This window comes from Molothrus aeneus, chromosome 2 (genome assembly GCF_037042795.1).
Source record: "Molothrus aeneus isolate 106 chromosome 2, BPBGC_Maene_1.0, whole genome shotgun sequence".
Classification (NCBI taxonomy): Eukaryota; Metazoa; Chordata; class Aves; order Passeriformes; family Icteridae; genus Molothrus; species Molothrus aeneus.
The window spans coordinates 95045410-95070747 of record NC_089647.1 but is presented as its reverse complement, the minus strand read 5'-3'; the positions used below and the strand labels follow the sequence as shown (position 1 = coordinate 95070747).

General features: G+C 34.1%; 1 protein-coding gene across 2 annotated transcripts in view; it reads left to right on the top strand.

Annotated features, from left to right (window-relative positions):
• Positions 1 to 25338, top strand: part of NLGN4X (neuroligin 4 X-linked) — a 161337-nt gene that overhangs the window by 91522 nt on the left and 44477 nt on the right. The window contains exons 4-5 of one of the 2 annotated variants that reach the window (XM_066545335.1): positions 2561 to 2620; positions 6173 to 6325. In XM_066545335.1, the coding sequence (XP_066401432.1) occupies positions 2561 to 2620; positions 6173 to 6325 (213 nt within the window). The remainder of the gene's footprint in view (positions 1 to 2560; positions 2621 to 6172; positions 6326 to 25338) is intronic. The other variant, XM_066545336.1, reaches the window with a different exon arrangement.

The following is a 25338-nucleotide window of genomic DNA, read 5'->3' as shown; positions in this document are numbered from 1 at the left end:
GTAAATAAAAACATACTAAGTTATAGTAATTTCTTCTGGAAATGGATTACAACATGATATTTTACATCTTTGGAGGACATAAAAATGGAATAAGGGGTGTTTCAATTATTGCAGATAACCTTATGTCACATAGCTTGTTAGGTGATACATTTAATAGCATGATGTGAGCACATTTTCCAAATTCTCATTACACTTGCGTTGTTTTTATCAGAAGTACACTGAACCATTCTCTTTAATGTGCTTCCCACACTGGGAAGCACATTAAAGAGAAAATCCTTGCAATATGTTATTGATATGTGTATTGAAGATTTTTGGGGCGAGATAGTACCCAAATTAAAGTGTTCTGGGACACAATTACTTCTTTCACTCAAAAATAATTGAAATAGGGATTACAGTCCTAATAACTGTAGACACAGTTTTTGTCTACAGGTACTGCATATATGGGATCACACTGATTTTGATATTTTTTAGTTCATACAGATAAAAAATATGTGGTAGTTGATTTTATACTTGCCATATGATGATCATATTTTTATCAAACAATTAAAAGACTACCTCGCTGGGGAAACTAGTATTGAAATTTATTATATACATTTAAACTTGTGTCTATATGTATTCATTGCCTATAAACAACTATTTCTCATAAATATTTTACATGAATCAAAAATAGTTTAAGGGCAAGGTTGAGTACTTCGTTTATTTAAATACAAAATTTACTTTATTTGTGTATCACCTGAGAAAGTATTGCAGCTGCATTGGGCTATAAGTAATTGGAACAATAAAAAGACAAAACACACATGGAGGCTGAGATTATGAGCCTGTATCTATTTTGAAAGAAAATAGGGATTGGAGAACACCATATTTCATTGACAGAGATATTTTACCTAGTTAATTATGTACTGGATATATATATATAAGGAATCCACTGGTGTACTGGACAAGCAATATCTTTTGTACAACAGCATTGAAGATGGAGACTTTATGAGGAGATAGAGTATCAATCACTGCTTTTCACATTTTTTCTCACTAATCATCATCACTGCATACATAGTGGAAGTGCTTCCAGAAAATGCCTGTAGAAAATGGGTATCTGGAAGACAAATAAACTAGTACACTGATCCTAAAACTGTATATATTAAAAAATCTTAAATACTTAATCTTAAATATTTTAGTAATAATAAAGACATTCTGTCTTACAATCATAGACTAAGATTTAATTGAAGCCTTGGATTTTGAGGGATATAAATATAGTTAACAGTAAAATTTAAATTGGAAAATAAAAGGAGTAAATAATATTTATTTAAATATGATGTATCTGTTACAAATTTCGACTTCATACATAAACAAGTTAAAGTATACTGTTCTTTTTCAGCATGTATTGAAAAGACACTTCAAAATAAAGAAAATTCAAGAAAATAATGATTAGCATGCTTAGGCCATTTTATTTCTTTAGTAGCTATGTTAATTCCTAAGCTAAATTATAAACTGAGTTTCCTATTCGTGTTTCACTCCTTATCAAGTAGCTGCTTGCTATGGGAATAAGCATAATGTTATAGTATGCTAGGATAGCTTGGTGTATTTTTATTTTTTTAGTCAGAAAACAGAAGTATTGCCCAAGGATGGGCATGGTGAAAACTATGTTTATTTCCTCTTGCTCCCATAAGTACAGGCTGTGACATGTATGAGCATAAATATTTATGTGTGTGTGCGTGCCTCTGTGTGTGTGCATGTGTACATCTCAAAAGTATTTTAAGAAAGCATATTGAATACAAATTAAAAAAAATTCTTCCCTAAATCTTCTGATAAAGGAATGCAAGTTCTTTATCATGGTAAGTGAATGTTTTCAGTGAATTTCTAGGTTTTTCTAAAGAGCATGAGATGAGGTATATTTTCAACAAAGGCTGGTTTTGGACCAATTTCATGAATAGACATTGACTCAACTCTGTTTCACTTTTGTTTACAGTCTTGTTTTAAATATCTTTTTGCTCATATGGAAAACAAGATTAATTTCTAAGGAGGTCTTTATGTTTTGTCTTGGTCAAATCAAGTTTTGTGAAACTCAAACAATCATTTTATTTGCATTATTTCCATCCAAAATTCAGGTTGTGGCTATTTCTTTATAAATTGTAATGAAGATGAATAAAATGTTAAGTTATTGAAGAAAGTAACTCAAGGCATTATTTCCTCAAGGTTACAGAACAGAATAAAAAAATTGCATTTCTTATGTAAAACATAATTTTTTAATTTTTAACATACTTTTTTGGTTTATATTATTCTTTTTTAATAGCACATTAATTTGATTTTTTTTGAAGAAATCACTTTTAACTAAAGTACTGCATTGTCACAGAATATGATACATTTTTTCAAATATTTTCAATTTGTTCTTCTTGACATTTTATGTTTATGTGCAGTTTGCATCTTTTTTGTTTTTCAATTTCAAATGTAACAGATTTTGACATTTTTGTTACATTTTTTGTACTAGTGGTTTTTTTCTTTTTGAGAACCTGCTGGTTTTGAATTCTCTTTTTTCCCTTTATTCTCCTCCTCAATATGAACCCAGGAGCCAACACAAAGAAAAGCGCAGATGATATAACCAGTAATGATCGTGGTGAAGATGAAGGTATTTTTTGTTTTTTCAAAGCCTGACCCTGATGCATGAACATAAACTTTTCAATTTTTGTTATAATAAGAATTATTATTGTTATTATTATTGCTGTTATTTCAACATGATTTTTAGTCCCTTATTTGCAGAAGCTCACATCAGTGTGCTTCTTTATTTTCTTCTTTAGAATTTGCTTTGATTGTTTTTCTTTTTAAAATCTAAATTAGCATATAGATGACTGCAGTTCCTCCGTGACATAGGTGTAAAATTTATTCCTAAATATGTGTGAAGTGAGTAACATAAATGTTATTTGAAACCACATATTTTTCCCCTATATTCTTTCTTAGGCTGAGAAAATGGAATTTAAAAACATGCATGTGCTCTTTTCCCTCCTACACATTTTGCATATTCACTTGTTTGAAATTCATGAAAAAACTCACATATATCCTTCCTTTCACTTCCACTGTTTCCCCAGTGCACATGCTGTACATTGATACAGTTGAATTGTGCTTTGTCTTTGCTATTTTTATTTACTTATTTATATTTTTTTCTCACAGGATGTGGTTTATTTCAGGACACAAAAATAAAGGAAGCTGTTGATGTTGCTTTATTGTGTTTTTCCTGTAATCAGCTAGCCTCTGAGACGCATTCATTCGGACTCTGACCACATTCCCACTGAAATCAGTAACAATCATTTTCATTGACTTCTTTCAAAGTTGGACTGGGTTTCCTGAAAGGAAATGCTAAAAGTTCACAGTGAAATACCCCAAAAAAGTTTTAGATGGAAATGATTTGTTTTCTTGCCTTGACGCAACAAATCTATTTAGGATGCACCAAAATAGAAAGAAGTCATGAAATCTTCCTCTATTCTCACCCTTCTTTTTTATTAAAGTTACATTGTTAGTTTACACATATTTACCAAATTAAGAAAAAAACATTTTCACATTAAATGAGAAGACAAAAATCCTGGATAATTTGTTGGTCTGGCTTCAAAGCAACATCGTTACTAATCCTCTCAGGCTTGGCCAATCCAAAGTGTTACTCCATGTCTTTTTTCCTGTTTTTTTTCCCCATCTGACATAATTTCAAATTACTTGGAAACATATGTCCTCTCTATTTCCCTTAAAATCATACACACTGCAGTGAGGATACTATCACCTCTTTTCCTGGGAGTTCAGGTCTATTGTAGCTACTCTGTCTGTATATAAAATACCATAATAAAAACCCCAGGTCTTTGATTTACTCTGATTGCCCTCTACCCCACTACCTTCACTGCAGAATTACACTTTTTCTTACAACACAGAAATACTGTGCAGAGTACTCTAGAATTACTCTGTTGCTTTCTGATTATCAGCTTCCTATTTCTGTGCAACGCAGGCTTTTTTCAAACGATGGTATTATCATTTCTATACCAAATTCTGAAGTTAATTTTAAAGTAAAGGACAAATAACAGGCAAAACCAAAGTTGCTTCAAAGATAAATACTAGATTATGAACACATAATTATTCAACCTTTTTAAAATTTGATAAAATGTTAGGATTTCATGATTAACACAGGTATTCATTTTAGATCTAAGCATCTAAGCATAAAGCATCCAGCTAATTTCCTTTATGTTGAAAATAATAATGTTGTCATTGAAGAGGAAGGGGAAACCTTCTATTGACTTCATCAGTGAAAGATTCAACCCTGAGGTAGAATAGGTAATAAGAAGGTAATAAGAAAAGATTAAATGCAAACAAATCATGCCATGAGATTTTGGGGAGAGAAGGGAAAGGTAGTTCAGCAACACGAATAATTGTGTTAAATAATTGCTGCTTTCAGGTTCTTTGAGATCTTAGCTGTGCCTTCAGAGAAGAAGCAATTTTATATACTTTGCTGAAAATGCTGACAATAAAAAAAAAAAAAATAGATCGACTAGAATGCATCTCATTGCTTTAAATGATCTGTTTACTTGCTGTACTACTCTTATAGTCACAACAATTAAAAAGATCTTATCACAAAATCTTTTGTTCTGCTGCTCAAGTACAACATGTAAAATACAACATGTATGGATATGTCTTTTCCTGGAAAGGAGGCAGAATCAACGACAAGCCTTGAACTCTGACAAGTAGACAGGTGTACATTGTAGCCTGGGCATTCCCGAACTCAGCTGGAAATTTGTGATATTTAAGGTATACACAAGAGTAAAGCAAAAGTGGGACACAAGAATATGATATTCAAAATTTACCTTTAAATATACTCTAATTAATTCCAGATATATAAAACACTGACTATCTGGTACCTCATTGGTGATCACATTTTTTTATCTCAGTATTTCCTAATCAGCCTGAGGGGAGGGAGGATGTTTGGAAGCTTTTCAAATGTAGATCCCTCACTTGTAGGTATTTAGCTCAGCTTTTCCTTTGTCCACCTTCCTTCTCTGCTCTTCAATATATGCCTATCCAAAAGATTTTTTTCAAAATCTGGTTGAATAATCAGAGGCTCTGCTTTTCCTTGTATGTTGTGCTGTATACTTGAAAGAAGTGCTCTGATTCCATGCAGAAAGACTGAATTATTTATAGAAGATTTGTACATCTAATGGTAGCTTGCTGAATTGCCTTCTACCTCATAGAGGAGCTTAACCTCTCTTCACACTGTTTTGTAGAGAACATCAATTTCAGATTTAGGTATTTTGAATCATCACTGGCATCAAGAGCTGAACGTTTTAGATTAACCTTCTCCCAAATATACCCCAATCACTGATTAGGACATCTTTATAACTCACTATTACATATGTAATATCAATTTCATTTTACTTTCTTTTAGAATTTTTTAAAGTTTTGTCAATTTCATTGAACTTTCTTTTAAAGAGCCAGCTGTTTATTTTTTTTTTAAAGTAGCCAAGAATTTTCTACCTATACAAAAGATCATCCATTAACTCAAGGTTGTTCTTTGAGGCTTGGCTGCTACTAGACCAGGAAAAGTGCAACACAAAAAACATAATTTGATTTAAATGCAAAAAATGTGTGCCATAAATTCACATAGATCCTCTCTGTTAACTCTAAGGCTGTTTAAAAGAAAGAACTATGAAAGTCTACTATGTTTTCTTCTACCAGAACAGTTAGAGTTTTTGCTCTAACTATTATCTCTTACTGAAATATTGGGAATATAATTTCAATAATTATGTCCCACAAGAAATAGGAAAGTATGGATCATTACTATAATTTTATTATTAGATGCACAGACATTTCTAAATTGGTATATTTTTGAAGCCGAGAATTCTAAAGAAACCAAGATTATTTCATAATTTGGTTTTTTAGGCTTTAAGACATTTCTATTAAAACTATATTTCCTGTAATACTGAATGCATTTGAAGTGAGACCATTTTAGAGGAAATAGTATTTGAAATTTTAAATTATAAATATTAGGCTTGTAGGATGGTCCTGAACTGTGTAAGCTAGCGAGTATAGGGGTGGTGACATTGGAAACATAAGTAATTAAGACTATTGTAAGCACTATTAAAAATTGCTAATGCCATTTTCCTTATGTTTTTATTGCTTTATTGTGTTTTCCTTACTTGAATTTTTTCAGACATTCATGATCAGAACAGCAAGAAACCCGTTATGGTCTACATCCATGGTGGATCTTACATGGAGGGTACTGGAAACATGATTGATGGCAGCATTCTCGCTAGTTATGGAAATGTCATTGTTGTCACTATCAATTACAGGCTGGGGGTTTTAGGTAAGTGACTCTTTTCTTCATAGAAATATTTTCACAGAAATATTTTATTGCTGAATTTTTCCACTGATCAATCATAGATACTTGGCTCAGTTTTGATTTTAAAACAGAACAATCTCAATGATGGATTTTGAATTCTGTCCATTTTTTAATGGAAACTTGGCTAAACTACATTATTTTTGACAACTGCCTTCACCTTAAAAAGAAATGGACTGGAAATGCATAATGTTTTGATAACTGGTATCTTTTTCTTAAATAATTTCTATTCCATGTTTAAAACAAAAAGAAGAAGAAAGTCAATCAAGAATGAGTCCTCATGGTTTTAAAACAGTTGGCAATGGCAAGAAGAAGGAAAATGTTACTATTTATCTGTATTTACTAATTTTGTGTGCAAATTGGTTTTTAGAGATACATACAAAAAATAAAGGCCATATACACTAATGGAATTTGTGTTGTGGGTAATAGGCAATCAAGGGGTTTTAAGGAGTACAATGACATTATCTTCAAAAAGATAAGAAACTCCATAATCATGGTGCATAGCATGTACCAAACTTTTGTTCAAAATAAGGTTTATTTATTTTTTGAGGTTCTACTTTTCCACAGAAAAAATAAAATCTAAAATATGGCAGACATTAGAAATATTTGTTATCCTAGTCAAAAAGCTTATAGTTTATATAGAACTGAATACAAAATGCTCAAATGCTCATATTTCTGGCAATTTAGATACACAGCCTAAAGTACAGTAATTTTGTTTGTGTGCCTTTTTACAAGGACTTTTGATCTTGTTTTTCCTAATAGCAAAGCTGATCTATTTTCATAGTAGGCACTGTTTTGGAACACAGAAGTCTTCTGTTGCTGAGCTATCTGTTAATGTTTTTCAACAACTTAATAGTTCATCGGAGTACTGAGGTTTTTTTGTCCCTAATTTTGATTATTCATTAAATAGAAAAGAGAAAAAAATAAATTTTTTTCTATGATGGAAAGAGATTTCAATTTAAAGCCAGAAATATAAAAAGATATCTTGGTATATTTATGAAAGGAACTATTGGGACTCAGAAACACCCAAACAAACAAACAAACAAAAAAACACCCTGAAAAAACAAACCAACCAAAGAAACCAAAACCCCCCCACAAAACAACAATAAAAACAAACAAAAAACCAACCAACCAAACAAAAGGACAAAAAAGGAAGAACTGAAGACACAAGAAAACAAATTGCAGTTTTGGTTGTTGTCAAACAACATATATACCCAGAATCCTGGTAGTTTTTTAACCGTAAAAAAAGATTATATACTGTATCTCTTTAAAAAGTTTTCTCTTAGTTTCTTACAACTAACATTGTTGAAGGATACAGATGAATGTAAACCACTATAAGTGGTTTAAAATGTTTCATTGCCTCTCTGTATTTTATAAACCTAAAGGGAAAAGTGCAATATTTGCATTGGTGAACTCCTATTTTATGTATTTAAATTGAAAACAAACAAAATAGAAGAAAGAGTCAGAATGCTATTTTTTTTAATTGTGCAATTCAGGCAAAAAGGCACAAAAGAGGGACATTTCTAGGAGAAAGAGAAAAGTAACAGTAGTCAGGATTTTAAATGGATTAGGAAAAATACATATGTGTATTGACATTAAATATTGCTTCTCAACAGTGGCAAATGTAACTTTCAAGACACTATGGAATTTATTCTTTATTACGAAAGTCTATGTTTGAATTAGAAAAACAGAAGATATTCAGAAAATGTGTATACACTTAAAAATCAGAGGAAATCTGTTTTATGAACATATTTGCATTTTTTTCCTCGTGGGTAAAATGTAAATGTGATCATTGGGAGCTCATTAAGCTCTCCCTGGACATTGGAAGATATTAGGTGAATTACACATCTTTTTTGCTTGCTTCATGAGTTTAAAAAGAAAACAAAAATTTCTTCAGAAAAACAGCCATGTGTAAAACAAGCATGACTATTCATAAGAGTTAAAAAATAAGTGTCACTTTATTACATATGGTTTGAATACTAACAATATTTGTATCCCTTTCTTCTAGTCTGGGTTACTGGAGGTCATATTTCTGTAAATCTGATGTGTTTCAATGGTGTTTGATTTGTAAGTGCATATGTTCAAAAGGACCTTCCAAGACCTTGCAGTCCAACCCTGATGCCATGGGAAGGGACATTGGTTACATCAGGTTGCTCAAAGCTCTATCCAACCTGACCTTGAACACTTCCAACAATGAAGCATCTATAACTTCTCTACGCAACCTGTTCCAGTGTCTCCCCAACCTCATAATAATTTTTTTTTTCCCCCTGTCCTGCCACTGTAGGCCTGGTTAAACATTTCTCCATCTTTCTTGTGAGCAACCTTCATATATTGCAAGGCTCCAATAAGGTCTCCTAGAAGCATTTTCTTCTCCAGGTTGAAGTCCCAGTTAAGCTTTTCTGACCATTTCTGTGGCCCTCCTCTGGACCTTCCTTAACAGATCTGTGGCTTTCTTGTTCTGGGGTCCCCAGAACTGGATGCAGCACTCTAGGTGGGGTCCAGAGTAGAGGGCAAGGATTACCTCCATCAATCTGCTGGCCACACTGCTTTTGATGCAGCCCAGGATATGGTTAGTTTTCTGTGCTGCAAGTGCATATTGCTGTCTCTTGTCCAGTATTTTCATCCACCATTATGAAGCTATCTCATTCATCTGTCTGTAAAATACTGGAGTTTCTTCCAGTGGTGGTACAGGACCTTGCACTTGGCTTTGTTGATCTTGAGGTTCCCACTGGTCCAGTTTTCAAGCCTTTCAAAGTCCTTCTGCATGGCATCCCTTCTCTCTAGTGCACCAAGTACAATACTCATCTTTGTGAAGTCCACACACTTCCTGATGGTACACTTAATCCCACTGTCTATGTCCTTAATGAAGGTATTAAATGGTATTGGTCCCAGTGTGAACCCTAAGGGACACCCCTGGTTGTTACTTTGCACTTGGATATTTAGTTGTTGACTGCAGCTTTTGAGTACATGGCCAGTCAGCCAGTTCATTATCCATCCAGTAGTCTATCCAAAAAATTCATACTTCTTTAATTTATTGTCAAGAATGTTATAGGGGATTTAAAAAAATTTCTTAAAGGCATCCAGGAAGATAAAATCCAGTCAATAACATTGATTGCTCTTTGCTTGCTACTGATGGAGTCGCATTATTGTATATGGCCTCTTATTATTGTGGCTAAGCCAGACACGACTTGCCCTTGGTGAAACCATGATGCTGTCTGTAGTCACATTTCTGTCTTGCATATGCTTCCGTATAACTTCCATAAGGATCTGTTCTGTGATCTTATTGGGCATGGACGGGAAGCTGAGTGGTCAGTACTTCCCTGGATCCTCCTAAGTATCCTTCTTAAAACAGATGTGATATCCCCTCAGTCACTGGGGCCTTCCTCAGATTCCCTGGTTTTTCAAATATGGTGGAAATTGGCTTAGTGTCGGCATCTTTTATTTCCCTCAAGACTTTTCATTGGATCCCATGGACTTCTGTATGCTCAGGTTCCTCAGGTGATCTGAAAACTGATCTACTACAATGGTGGAGATTTAATTCCTCCAATCTCTGCCTGAAAATTTGGGGATTTGACAGATGTAGGAAGAGAGATTGCCAGTGAAAAGTGAGGAGCAAAAAAATGTTTTGGTACCTCAAACTTCTCCATGGCATTTTTCAATAGTTCTCTTGTCTTATTTATTGTGGGAAATACATCTTACTTTTCTGAGCAACATATCTGTAAAAGCCCTTCTAGCCAGTCATCATATTCTTTGCCTAATTCAGCTCCAGCTGTGCTTTAGCTTTTCTAATCCCATCCCTACATATCTGAACAGCATCTTTATCTTCTTCCTAGGATATATGTCCCTGGCTCCACTAAGAAAATTCTGGTCTAAAGTAGATGAAAAGATAGATGTCTGAGTCAGAAAAGACCCTTTTTTATGTAGATGTAACATTATGACATTCAGAGTTATAAAACATTTTAACTGAATCATAGACACAAATATTTTTATGTCTATCTTTTCTCCTTGCATATGGGTAAAATATGAGTCTTTAGATTGTGCACTGAACAATATGTATCTGTAACTCCAAAAATACCCCCTGTCTTAGAGGACTGCAGAGATGCTCTGGGAATAATTTCCTCGTCTCTCTCTTTCTCTCTAAGTAAACATGCCAAAATAGCAGACAGATGGGCACAAGACTTTCCAACTTTTTAATTCTCTCTCTCTCTCCTTTGAGTTCTAGAATTTTCTCTAATTTATAGATCCCCAAGAATGCATGCAGCAATAATATGGGTTGTTATTTAGAAGGCCGTATTTTCCCTTTAAGTATGAATATGCATTTATCAAAATGTATTCCATGGTTAGGATACTTTTGGGACAATAAAATAAAAATACTTATATTTTCCTTCTACTTCTTGTTGTGGGCACCGTTTGAGGGGTGCTGTGGTGCTGAGTTTAATTACTTATGTTCTTCAAGGCTTGTGAGGATGCTGCCTCTGCCCTTCTAGGCAGTTTCTGTTTTTACTCATACCTCGCCACAGTGATGACTGAAGATGCTACTGGAGCTACAGGAAGCTGCTAAGTTGTCCCAGTGTGAGGCAGTGCTCCTGTATACTGAAAAATACTGTAAAACACAGAAGTACTAAATCCCATGGTGGTCCCCAGCCCTCACTACATGCTTTTAGCATTGGGCAACTTTTTATTTTACATGTAAGTTTTTCAAAAACTGAGTTGAATTTTCAAAATTCCAAAACTATTTTGAGAGTTATCTAAAAAAAAAAGAAATTTATGAGAGTGGGAAGGAAAATAGATATCCTAATTAAAAGTATGTTAGTTATAGTGTTACAAAAAATGGAATAGTTTGAATAACCTGGCTCACTCAATCTAGATACTGTTCAATTCTTCTTTATTATCTAGATTCTTAGTCTTTGTGGATATGCTTTTAGAAGTAGCAATATCTTTCCAACACAGCTATAAGCACTCTTTTAGTGCCTTTTTCAAGATTATGTTGGCAGGAAAAATACAAAAGAGGGATTTTGTTTAGAGTTGTTTTACAAAGACATGACCTAAATCATCTGTCTCATGGTGAGATTTCAATCTGTGGAATCTCTGTTTAGATTGTATAACAGCAGAAAGTAAGCCTGACAACTCACCCTCCCTAAAAAAAAACAACTCCAAAACCAAAACAAAACCTCAAAGCAATAAAATCAAAGTCCTATAGTACTACTTTGTATGGTTAAATTCAATCACAGCATTACAAATTTTCAAGAAAAAAATCTTAAGCAATCATCTAAAAAGTTGCCATATTCAAAGAGGAATGTTCTTGTGTGACAAAACCAGAGATGATTTCCAGAAATATGTATCAGTCATTTGGAAGCCAGAATCTTACTACAGAAAAAGAAGAATGGCAAAAACTGAGATGACTTCTAGAAACATGAATGAGATATTTTGGAAGGCAGAGCTAACTGAAACATCTACTGCAGTAAAATGACACACACTAAGAGTTCAGAATTGTAAAATTGAATTAGCATTTCTGAGACCCCTTGCAATTTTCTCCCTCTTAGAATTCTAAATCATGCAGATAAGAATAGATCATCTCATCTATCTGCCTTTTTGGCAATAAGCATCCATTTTAAATACTCTATCTGAGAAGGCTGGACTTTTAGCTGAAATTATATCCACATGCAATTATAATCTCTGTAAGTAATCACATTAGACAATTAAATATAAATCAAGTTTGCAAGGAAGCTCCATACATCTTCAAGTTAGTGAGAACCTGAGCTTGTTCTATTTCCCTGGGTTCCTGTTGCGCAAGTTAGAGCACTGACAAAGTGTATGTTGTAAATGAACTGCTTAGGATTTGACTGACTGTTATAGGTCCATTCCAGCTGAGCTGCATTCTATTCTATTCTATTCTATTCTATTCTATTCTATTCTATTCTATTCTATTCTATTCTATTTTATTCTATTCTATTCTATTCAGCAGTAATCAAATAAAGCAAGCAGTATGTGCTTTATTTCTGACCCCATGGGCCAGATTCTTCTTTACACTACTCTACAAGATATTGAACTTTACCTTGAATAGTGTAATTGCTGCACATAATAAGTCTGTATTTTAAATTTTGATATACAGATATCTGGTCCCCTTGTGCCTCTGGACAGCCCTCTCTACCACCAGTGTGTATGATCCCACTAGTACAGGAAACCTAAGGTGGTCTCCTGGTAGAAAAGGCCAGAGGTAATAAAACACGGGAATGACCCAGGAGCTGGAGTGGGCTAAGTAAATCTATTTCATGCTTACACAGAAAGGAGGTTTATTTAGACTCATTAAGGTTACTGTGACTGTTTTTATTGTTGAACCCAATACAAACTTCTCTACATTGCCTCACTCACATCTCTAAGCTTCGTGCAGATTTCCTGGCCAGTTTTGTCTCTCATGTTTCTTCTCAGCTGCCTAACAGTTTGCTAGCTAATGTCAGTTTTTAAAGCTGATTTTCTAGTTCAGTGTAATTCCTAATTTTCTAGAATGACACCTGTTAATCTTACTGTTATTAACATATTTTTGTAAACATTGCAAAGATGATAATAAATTCTTTTATTTTTTCTTTTGGTAAAACTTAAATTTTTCTTATATTTTAATTATATTATTACAGTCACAGAAATTGTGTTTGTGTAAATGCAGCTCATAAGCTCTATCCATATACCATTTGATTTAGACTCTTCCATTTCAAATATCAGAAGCAACAAATGCTAAGTAACAGTGTCATCAGAAGCTATGTGTAGACTCATACAGCTTCTAAAATTAGGTATATTTTTTGTTGAAATTTAATTGCCAAAAATGGAATTTAGCAAGAAACTTGCTAAATGACAGAGAGTTCCTTTTACCTAAAAGTAACAGAATCCAGTTTCTCCAGGCTGGATGGATTGACTCAGTTGACCATGACAGTAGAGCATGGTCTTATAAAATAATTTTTATCGTAGCCTATATAGTAAAACAGATCAAAAAGCTACAAGACAGTGTAAAAGGACCCTTTGGGCCTGATCTGTCAGCCAGTTACTAACCCAGTGCATGATGTGTTTACCCAGCAGTGTGCTGGACATGTTATCCAGAAAGATACTGCGAGAGACATGCTTTTAATACTATTATGAAGATTCTGGCTGACTAAAAGAAATGCATGTTAAATCTATCATTTTGTAGGATATGATAGTTTATACAGAAATTAGAAGGGAAAAAAAAAGAAAAAGAAAAAAAAGTGTAATTTAATCTAACCACTCATTGGAAATGAGCTTGTTAACATAATGAGAATGGCAATAGTGTGTGTGTGAGGTAAATGACTTTACATTGTTTACAGGGAGACAAGGGAGCATCTTGCAGTGGTTAAAAGAGTTAAAAGATGCAGGATTTCACCAGCTCTTGGAAGGATAGCAAAATAACTGCATTTTCCCCTGAATTATTTAATACCTTCCACATAATTCCTTGCAATTAGAGCCTAGAAGACACTGAAGGATTAAAATACCTTTACTGCTTTACAATACCTATTCACACTGTATATGAATATACAGTATGGAGACATAAAACATGCTTCCAGTGTGATTTTGGAGTTTCCATTTTAGAACAGATGGAATTTTTTTTTTGCTTTAATATCTCCAAAAGCCTCTGTAAAATATATTAAAATATTGAATGAATGAAGCTTTCCGGTGATAGATGTTAAGTGCATTCTTCAATAGATATCTGCAGGGAAAGGTTAGCAGCTGAGAAAGTCTATCAATTTTCATCTTTTCACTTCTACTTTCTAATTGAAAATTATGGTTTCCATTTAGGAAATCAAAATAATGTGTCTTTTTGGCTTTCATTGGTGTCAAGTCTCCTGTGATAGCACTTGTTCATTTGAAGCTCACATTGATTAAGAGAAAGAATAACAGTACCAGATGCAATAAAATTACTGTTGAAAAAGTGAGAAGGACAAAATGATTTAAGAATTTTCCATTTTTCTGCTCCCCGTTTTCACATCATCTGTGGATTGTATTATGTTATGTTTCCTAAAACTAAGTACCCCCACTTTGGGATCTGGGAAACGGTAAAATAAATAAATACTTCTGAAGAATTGTAGAGACAAGAATAAAACCAGAAGGTACCTAAGTTTTGTCACTCATACAATCAAACTTTGCATAAAGTCAGATTTTAGCCATGTAAAGAAACAAAACCAATTTCTGTAAATACAATGAATAAGTTTGAGTTTTCATTTCTGCTAGAAATGTAAATCAATGTTTAACACTTACTCAGGTGTGTGACTCCTTTTGAAACAATTTCAGTATTTTTTTTATATTTCACTTTTGTTTCATGTAAAACAAGTTGTCCAATTGTAAATATTTGTGCTCCTTGAAAATATTTCCACGTTTTATAAGCAAGTTGGTATCTAACTGCATTATGTCTCTGCTATAATCTCATCTCTAATGACTAGTTATCTTTCTATCAGAAAGTATTTCAGTCTAATAAGAAGGTAACAAATAATACATTGATTTACAGAGATTGTCTAGCCCACAGCCAAGTATCACATTGAGACTAATTAGTTATGAGAAAAATTTCGGGATTGCATTAGTCCCCAGCAAGACATAACCAGTGAACATTTTCTTCTGTTGAGAATCTTTCAGGGAGAAATGCTGTCATTAAGACTTTATGTTTTTGATACAGATGACTTAGATGCTGTAAACTTCTAAGAGATTTGACTGTAAAGCTCCTTAACTTCTGTCTAGTTTTCCTTTTACCAGAAAATATTGAGAGAAATCCTGTTTCTTGGACAGAGGAGAAACAAACCAAACCGGCAACCAAAAAAATGCCACACTTTCTGCGTGTTATTTTTATGTTACTGTGGGAAGTAGGAGGATTCAAACACACATTCTGCCCTAGATTGTTAATTGTTTTAAATCAAGGACTTGGATTAGTCCTTGATAAAAATACAAGGAATTCAATTCTGAATATCCTTGAATAAAGGGTAGCTTACAGATGTTGTACTCCCAAAATAGAAGAGAGAAAAAGCTATGACTCATAAGGTCCTAATTTCATCTTTACTTTTCCCTTGCTCTTGGGAGAAATTACATTGCTTCAATTGATGACTTCTCAAAGAAGCACAAGATTTCTCTTTTCTGCTAATGTGCATTACAGAGTGATAAAAAAAATCAGTTTTTTTTCATAGCAATAGAGAGACAGGAGAATAATTGCTTTTTTCTATACAACCACAACCAGGAGCTCATGGCACTTTGTATCTGCTTATGTACATCCACATGGTCTCTGCAATGCTAGACTCAAGATTGTTTCTTTCTGAAATGGTCTTTATCTTCATTTTCAAATGCTGTAAATCTGTTTTTAAAGAAATAATATTTCAATCACTTATCTTGGTGCATGGAAGTTTCTGCTGTTTTTCAGAATGTCAGAATTTAAATTATGTGGTTATTTTGTGGAGAAAGAAAAAGGGGGCCTTGGTGAAAAACCTTTTCTCTTATGCATTTGAGCTCTAACACCAGCTTTGGTGCCATCCTCTGGATGGATTCAAGGATTTTCACATTCTTTTTAAATCATGGGGCCCAGAACTGTACTCAAGATGGGGCTGAATGAGGGGGATAACTGTCTGGTTTGGGTAGCTGGTGATGCCCTCCAGGATGGAGTTTGTCCTCTTGGCTGCCCAGGCACCCTGCTGACTCCTGCTTAGCCTGCTGCTGACCAGCATCCCCAGATCCCTTTCTGCAGGGCTGCTCTCCAGCTGCTCCTCTCCCAGTATATACATGTGGTTTTTTCCTGTGATTTTAGTCAACGCTCAATTGAAATGCAAGTTAATTTTACTGAAACCTTTATAGTGCCTTCTGAAGACAGCTAGTCATTCCTGTGGCTGATAAGAGAGAATAAAATCCAACTAGACTTCTACTTTTCAATAAGTATCAGTAAGTTTTCAGTAAGTTTTATCTCTTAGGCTCTTTAAAAATCTAAAAAAAAAGAAGTTATTTAATAATTTATCTTCATAAACAATGTTTTTTATTAAGAATACTTTGCCCCCCCTTTATGACCTTCATAGAGGTATGTGCATGGACAACACAAGAAAATATTCCAGAGATTAACTTCTAATATAGTCTTCTGAAAGAGAAACTTTATGGGGAAGATAAAAATCCATTGTGCATACCTGCTAAAATAACACAGACTTTGAACTACTATTTCTTTTTCATAACTGTGGGCAATATATCCAATCACCTATGGGACAAATTTTTCTGACATTCATGATTAAATCCTCCTGCTGTTTAAATCAGGAGGACTTTTATCTTTCAATTTAAGGTATCCAGTTTTCATCTTCAGATTGTCTCCCTTAAAATGCAATATCTTCTCTTATTGCAGAGAAAGTCTTCCTTTCATTTCAATAACTTGAATCTGAAATAATTCACAAAGATCATAAGAGGAGGAAGCAAATCACTCCAACAAAGAAGCATCTCAGTCTGGTAATCAGTTAGCTATATAGCTGAATCATTGAGGACAAATTGCTTGCATCTTGGCATCTGCCAAAAGATGGTACCTAAAAGAAGACTATATTAAAATTCTCCTATGGAAACACTTTCTATGTCATCTCAATGAAGATAAATTTCATTTAGAAACATAAAAAGGCCAGTCACCACAGAAGTTCTAAATTGGTGACATTTTACCCCTTCCACAATTTAATTTTTTCTCCAAAGGCAGTACTCAGAATGTATGACTTCGATATACCCTGCCTAAGAAAAATGGAACTGATATCTTAAAGAAATAATATATAGAGAGGTACTACTTTAGAAATTCTAATGAATCACTCAGAATTTTTTCTATTTATAAGAAGAAGTAAATAAAAGACAAGGTCAGAAAAATCCTATAATAGATTCATACAATGGCCTGGGTTGTGAGGCACCTTAAAGGTCATTTAATTCCAACCCCCATGCCACAGGCAGAGACACCTTCCACTAGACCAGGTTCCTCAGAGCCAGATCCAACCTGGCCTTGAGCACTACCAAGGAAGGGGCATTCATGGCTTCTCCAAGCAACATGTTCCAGTCCCTCACCACTCCAGTAAATTTTTTTCTAATATCTTATCTAAACCTACTCTCAGTTTGAAACCATTCCCACCTATCCTGTCACTTCATGCTCTTGTAACAGTCCCTCTGTATCTTTCTTGTGGGACACAATTAGGTCACGCCAAAGCTTTCCCTTTCCCAGGAGGAATAATCCCAATTCTCCTGATAGGAGAGGTGCGCCATACCTCTAATCAACTTAGCAGCTCTCCTCTGGATTCAGTCCAAAAGGTCAATGTCCTTCCTGTGCTGGGGATTCCAGGGGAGTCTCACCAGACACTCGAGTATAGGGACAAAACCATCTCCCTCAGCTTGCTGGTCATGCTTCTTTTGATGCATCCCAGGACATTATTGGCTCTGTGAAGGGCAAGCACACATTTTAGGGTCGTGTCCAGTCTCTCACCCACCAGCACCCCCAAGTCTTCTTGGCAGGGCTGAGAAAATAAGAGCTAGTGATGTTGTCAAATATAAATATTTGACATATTTACAATTTAATATATTTTACTTAGGAAAGAACTGAGCATCTTCCCTTTTCTGGTAAAATGAAACTGCTTTATGCAGTTTTGCTTATAGGAAAAGCAAAACTGCATAAAAAATTCTGAGCAAGGACTTTGGTTAGTCTCACTAATCACTACCACATAGCATTGGTTAAAGTGTACTGAAAAGTACAAAATCAAAAGTTGGGGTCAGCATGTGTCTGAGAAAATTGTGATTTTCTGACTTTCCTTGTTGTTAATTTGTAAGGATACCTGCAAAATGACCTTGAACTGTACCAGTATTCAAAAAAAACTACATCCAATTCAGTGTGCTGTGAGTTTATATTCTAAATAATTGTTTTCCATTTTTCCTGGTGTATTTTTCTTGACACTTCCCTGAAATAGAATAATCAATGCAAATCAATCAAAATCACTTATGACATCCTACATGTGGCAAGTCTGACTGGCAGATGTTAAACAAATTTGGTTATATTGCCTGTAAACAACTACCTATACTGTAGCAAATGAGACATTTTACAGAATTTGCAAAACATTCCAAAACATTGGTTTAAGAACTGTAGGCAGTTTGTCCATGCAATTTGAATCCTGAATACATATACTCTTTCAAAGTGTAGGAAGTTTCACATTTCTCTCATGCCTAGGCATGCAAGACAATCGTCTGGAATATTTATAAAATATATGGCAGTTGGACTGGAAGTGCTGTCAGAACTTCAGTTTTGAAAAAACATCAAGGAAGTAGTGCTTATAGATAAAGATTACTTTTTTAGTCATCTTGAATACAATATGAACTACAGTTTAGGGGGAAACACAGAATTTTGAACATTATACGCCTGAAAAGTTATCACATATTTGCATCTATTGTTTTATAGTGGTTGTGAGATGGAATATTATTAAATGTCTTTAAGTAGAATTTACTCTACAAGACAAAAAAAGTGTTTAAAGAGGTTTATTTAAGCAGAACTGTGAACTTTGTGTATCACTCAGAGGATTAGGAATCAGACTACATCATCTTATGTAAAGATGTTCATTTACTGATCTTCCTCACAGAGAAATGTGTATACTCATGTTGAAAATGAGCAGAAGTAGTGAAGTAGCAAGAGGTGATAACTTCACAGACATTCATAATATCAATGGTGAATTCAAGAATACAAGTGTCATTCTGTAATAAATAATGACTATTTGAAAACAGCTGCTGCAGAAACCTTCTACATGATCAACACAAAAGGTATGGACAGAGTCAATTCCCATTAAAAAAAGGATTTCAGTATGTTGTCATGGTTTCATCAAGCCCCACCTGGCTGCTCACTCACTCCTGTACCTGTAAGATCAGGGAGAAAACAGGAAGGATAAAAGCCAGATAAGTCATGTGTTGAGATGAAGACATTTTAGTTGTGAAAGCAAAAGCCACATACACAAACAGAGCAAAACAAGGAATTAATTAGGTGTTTCCCATGGGCAGGCAGATGTTCAGCCATCTCCAGGAGAGCAGGCACCCATCATATGTTACAGTTATTTGGGAAGACAAACACCATCATTCCAAATGTCTTCCCCTTCCTCCTTCTTCCATCCACTTTATCTGCTGAGTGTGATGTCATAAGGTCTAGACTATTCCTTTGTTCAGCTGGGGTCATCTGACCCATCTGTGTCTCCTCCCACGCTCCCTCGCAGCCCCAGCTTTCTCCCCAGGGTGGCAGGAGAAAAAGCAGCCAAGGCCTTGGCTCTGTGAGACTCACTCAGCAATTACAAAAACATCTCCAGTAACCTTTGTTCAGCACAAATCCAATTTAAGCCCCAATTTAACTCTATCCCAGTCAAAATTGACACATATATAACTTTTTTTTTAATTGAAGTATCCATAGGTGATCCTTTATACCATATGGGATTATTTGATTCAACAGGAAATTAATTTAGGAAGTTTCAAATTTTGGCCAAGTGGAGAAAGCATACTCTTAATACAAATGGAAAGATTTTAATCTTTCTCCAATTTTCTCTCATCTTGTTCAGTCACTAAATAGAAAACTATGTATTTGCTTAAACCGAAGCAATTTATTTTTCAAATTGCAATGTATAAAATGGGTGCTTACCTGAAACTGAAATTTCCTTTTACAGAACTATAAATAAATAAATAAAGGTTTCCCCTTTTAAATAATAAGCCTTTATTACTTGAAACAATAATTCATTTTTTAAATTAAGAAAATGCAATTTTAGGAGATTTTGCAGGTGAGTTATGCCACTTCTCAGTTAACATCCTCTGATATATATAAAAAGCAAATCACTTTAACAAAATATGGACGAGTTGAAAAAACAAACTCAAATTTTTTATATCTCTTGTGATCCTTAATTGTTACATCTTTTATATTTTTATATTTCAGAATCAGATAATGTTGCTAAGCAGAATGTATGGTTTGCAGATACAGGGATTATTAAAATACTGACCTTTAAAATAATGTGATCCTAATAGCCAAGATAACAGAGAAGAAAGGAAGAACTATTGAGTAAAATGTTAATTTCTTCCTATGCTGCTTTTACACTTTTTTTTTTTTATATTTTACACAGTTCCCTAATTTTTTCTACAGTGGAAATAAGGTCAAACATTTCTAAGAGCAGCTGTTACAAGAAATTTCTTCTTGCATGGACGTTTCCCTTGGGCAGTGACTCTTTTCTGTCCTGTAAAATAGGATATTTCCTCATTAAAGTAGCACTTTAAATATTGAAGCCTCTAAGACTAGTGCAAAGATAACAGTTTTTTATCCTGTAAGACCAAGAAATTGCTGAATGCCAACAAGTATTCCATATTTGGAATCATCCAAACTTATGAGTACTTAAGGAACATATTTACTGCTAAACTATTCACTGTTTAGCTCAGGGAGCAAAAAACCCCACGGTATGGTTCCTCCATCCTGAAGTGGAAGAGTGAGGTCTTATGTAAAGCCATAACTCCTGATTCTCAATTCTGCCAAGAACAGTAATTTCAAATAGTAATTGCTCTGTTTTTCCATATTCTTTTTATTGTTGTCATATTCAGCTTTAATTAGAAGTTACAGCTCAGTCATGAGTTTATGTGGAAATTTCAGATCATATGAAATGTTTACTAACTTTGAAACCCCTGCAAAATCTTTGACCTCTGCATTTTTTCTTCTCCCATTTCCCATTATCATAGATAATGATTTTCATTTATCATTATCTATTTTAATGATAGATTAGGGCACAGGATGGGGAACTGGGATAACTTGCCTTGAACTATGCAATGAATAAACCAGAGGTAAAATTCCTTCTTTTAACCCATTCTGGCAAACAGGCAACTCTGGACTGGAGAGAAAGCATTTCACACATCTGAAAGCAGTTTCTGCAGATCATAGCTGTAGACTCCAGCAAGCTCATCCATTTTACCTATGGCTGCATTAGAACTGGCAAATGCAAGAGAATGGGAATGGTGTTTTGCAGCCTGAAGTTTAGAAATAACATAAAAGGAATAGATCAGAGTCCCATTCTTAGATGCTTCCAATATAATTTATATAAATTTCTAAAAATAAACATGATAGCATCAGAAACTGTGCACGCCATGTTCTGTGGTCATCAGGTTCTTTGATCATCTGCTTCTCATATCATTTTTTCTGAAAGATACTGCTGTAACTTTGTCATATTTCTCATAATGTCTTCTTCTGGTACCAGGTAGGTAGTGCATATCCCTGAAAAGATGCTTAGTCAAATGCAATCAAAATGATCATGAATATAAAGCTTGTAAAAAAATGAAAAGACATCCTTGAAACAGTTTGATTTTTTTTTTTTTTATTGTGGACCTGACTATGCCTTAATTTATTTCACTGCATGTATTTATTCTGCGTAGTGTTTTCAAAGTAATACTCGGACCATGTTAAATAATGGATATACCAGTTGCAGTGCAAAACAGAAAATTTTCAAAGTCCAATATTTTCATCCATGAGCTCCTCTTGGTGCATTCTATCTCCTATGCCACAAAAAGCAGTAATCTTTGACCCATTGATGCAGGGACATGGAATGTCATATTTCCTGAAGTTGATTGCTTTCGTGTATTCCTCCTATTTATACCATGTATCTTTGTTCTTCCTGGTAACCCAGGAATCACATTCAAATCCTCTTAGTCAGAGGTGACTGTTTGGTATGTATGAGCATGAGACGTGTCTTGCATACTGCTGAGGGATGAAAGGGCTGAAGGTTACCTCTGACACAGTTTCAAGGTCTGATTGCACATTGTGCCACAATTGGTTTCTGTGGATTCTGCACATGGACTGGCTGGACAGTTATGTTCAAAGGGATGATTGGCTTCTAAAAATAGGAGAATTACAAATAACATAGGAAAGAGCAAAACTGAATGCCAGGAGCAGATAAAATACTCAGATGCCAGGTAAAGAAAAGACAGGCACAACCAAGTTTGAACTAGATAATCATCATGTGGAATTGAGGCAGAATTAGGTGATAAGGGTTAAGATGAAAGGAAATTTAATTGTTAGAGTATTTATTAGGTATTTAATTATTTTTAAGTTATTTTTGAATATTCTGCCTTTAAGTTGCCATGCAAATTTCCTCCTATTGTTTTTTTTGTTTTGTTTTGTGGTTTTTTTTTGTTTTTTAAATTAATTAATTATTTAAAACTTCAGTGCTTTTATATGACAGAGACTGAGCAACAAGAATAACTGATTGAAAGCTGTAAGTGCACACTGAAGGGAAGGCTTCCATAGTGTGACAGAGGTATTGTGCATGTGGCTATCACTAAGGTGACATCCAACTTCCCCAGTAAAAGTGTTTCATATATTTAGAAAATAGTCTGACCTAGAAAACATAGTCTGTGACAAGAACAAGGAACCCATTAAAAAAATAAATAGTATTTACTTTCAAAACACCTTTCTAAAAGGAAAGAATAAATAAATAAATAACACATGAGGCATGCATACATTTTCTTCTTAATTAACTTATCTAAAATTATGCCTGTACTAGTGGTTAGCTATGTTTGAGGGATTTCCTTATTTTTGGTAGTCTAAAACATTGTTATAAATGGTACTTATCTTTTTCTTTAAATCATCTCTTTTGAAATCCCCTAAACAGTTTTCAGATAAGAATATTCGAACTTAATTCGTGATAGTGTAAATCTAGGTTTTGTGTACAAAAAAGTTTTTGTGTACAAAGCAAGTTCGAAGCTTTGCATGAATGGGAAAAATGGAATTTTTATGTATACTTCTTAGCAGTAATATTTTTTCTTAAGTGATTTTACTCCTTATCTACCGAATTTTTAGGTTCAAATTTTACGTCTTTATTTCTTTGCCTACCTTCTGTACACAGATAGGTATGAAAATTTTAACAAATACCATGATCATTATTATGAAATACACTGAAATAACATACATTTATTTCCTCATAGAAAAGAAAATCTTGGAAAAGACCTTGAAAAGCAATAGAAGAAAAACAATTTCATGTTTCTAAAGAGCAGTGTCTGGTGCAGGGAGAATCACTACCTTCCTCACTGGTAATAAGATAATAAGAGTACACTTATTGATGAAAACCAGTTCTATATACTTCATGGTGTATTAAAGATCAGGACATTAACATATTTTAATAATTTTAAAATGCATTTTAAGCACATTCTGAATAGTTCTGCAATTTTTTGCCATGAACTACCTTTTCTTCTGAATTTTTGGTGTTTTCTGTTTTTTTTTTCCCATTTAAATGTTAACACAAAGTTGAAGGATCAAACTCTGCACATTAAGTTTTTGATGAAGAAGTAGAGATTTCAGTGGTTCCTTTAGAAGACAGAAACTTTTTTATGGTCATGGAACAGACAAACAAAAACTATCACAGCTGTGTTTATACCAAGCCCCGACTATTCAAAATAGTGGTTTGTTAAACTTGAATAAGAACTTGATACATGCTTGTTTGTTCATTAATGTCTTTGTGATCAAATTGAAGAGAATGACATTTAAATACATTGAAAAAATGCCCTTTTCAAAATCTATATATATATTTAATTTACATGTTAAATTGATATGTTAGATTCTTGTCTAATGTTTATTGACCCTTACTTACTGAGTGCAGATTATATCCTAAAATCTAATCTGAGCCTTCAAACACAACAGAAAAAAACTACACTAAATAGTTACCGGTGAGAACACTGCTATATAAACAAAAAGAGAAAAGTTATTTGAGTCTTCAGTGCTGTGACTACTGACTGTATCTATTAGCATATTATAACTTTAAAAAAAAAGAAGTAATGTGACATGTTTCTTATAATTTTCCTTCATGTAGAAGAACATATAGTTTATCCCTTTTCCTTGCCCTGAAGAATATGGTCTGTTGTGTATCCAAGATGCTTTGTTCACATGGCTAACCCCATGAGCTAATCTCTGTGCTACTCAAGAAGAGTGAAGGCTTGGACATAACCCACTGAGTGGAACTAACTGCAGAAGTGCAATCTAACAGAATCCAAGGAGAAGTGCATGTTAAAGATACTGAATGGCACTTTTTTCTTTAAAATAAAGGAGACAGTGGGTGGGAATGAACCATGGCTGAGGTCTTGGGTCTCCCAGTTGAAATTAGGAACAAGACTACATGGAAGAGGTTGCTAACAGGACAGAGGACATGCGAGTTATAGAGGGTTCCTGTGCCCTTAAATGGCTGCTGAATAAGTAGAAAAACTCTGAAACACTTTTTTTGGTTTTTTTTTTTTTTTACTTTCTCTGTGGATATATCTAATGTTCCACTAGAAAGTCTTTCTATTCTTTATATCTCCCAAAGGGATGAAATATGAACAATAGTAGTCCCATAAAATTAGAGCAGTTGGTCTTTCCATGAACATGAGTCATGATTCATTTTGAAATCCCCTTTATGGCTTTCAGCAACTTTATAGCCAGGGGCTGACAAGAAAACAGGAAGGGTGTGAAGTAAGCAGAAGCCTTTTCTCAGCAGGCTCTCTAAGCAGCAAGCATTTAGCAAGGAAAAGAGACTCGTTCAGGGAGGGCTCCACAGCAGGAGCCTAGTTCAGGTGAAGTTCCCTCTAGGAGAGCCTTCAAATCCCACTGAATGTACTAGAAAAACAAGAAAAACTATGTTCCTCACAGAAATACTTCAATTGAGTTAATTAACTTAAAGAGAAATCAAGCACCTTTCTTTTAAAAAATTCTTTAAAGGAAAACTTACTATTTTATCTCTTTGGGACTCTTTTGGTTCTTTTGATTGGGTTTTTTAGAGGGTTTGTTTTGTTTTTTTTTGTTTGTTTGATTTTTTGGTGAGAGCTAAGAATTGTTAAAGCTGTGGAGAAGGATTATAGGATATAAAACTGGAGTGAAATATAATGAAAACATTTATATAGGCTTGTATATTTCTCTTGCAGCTAGGCTGGGCACAAACCACAAAAGAATGGAGACAACAGAGAATATAGTGAAATAATTGCAGAAA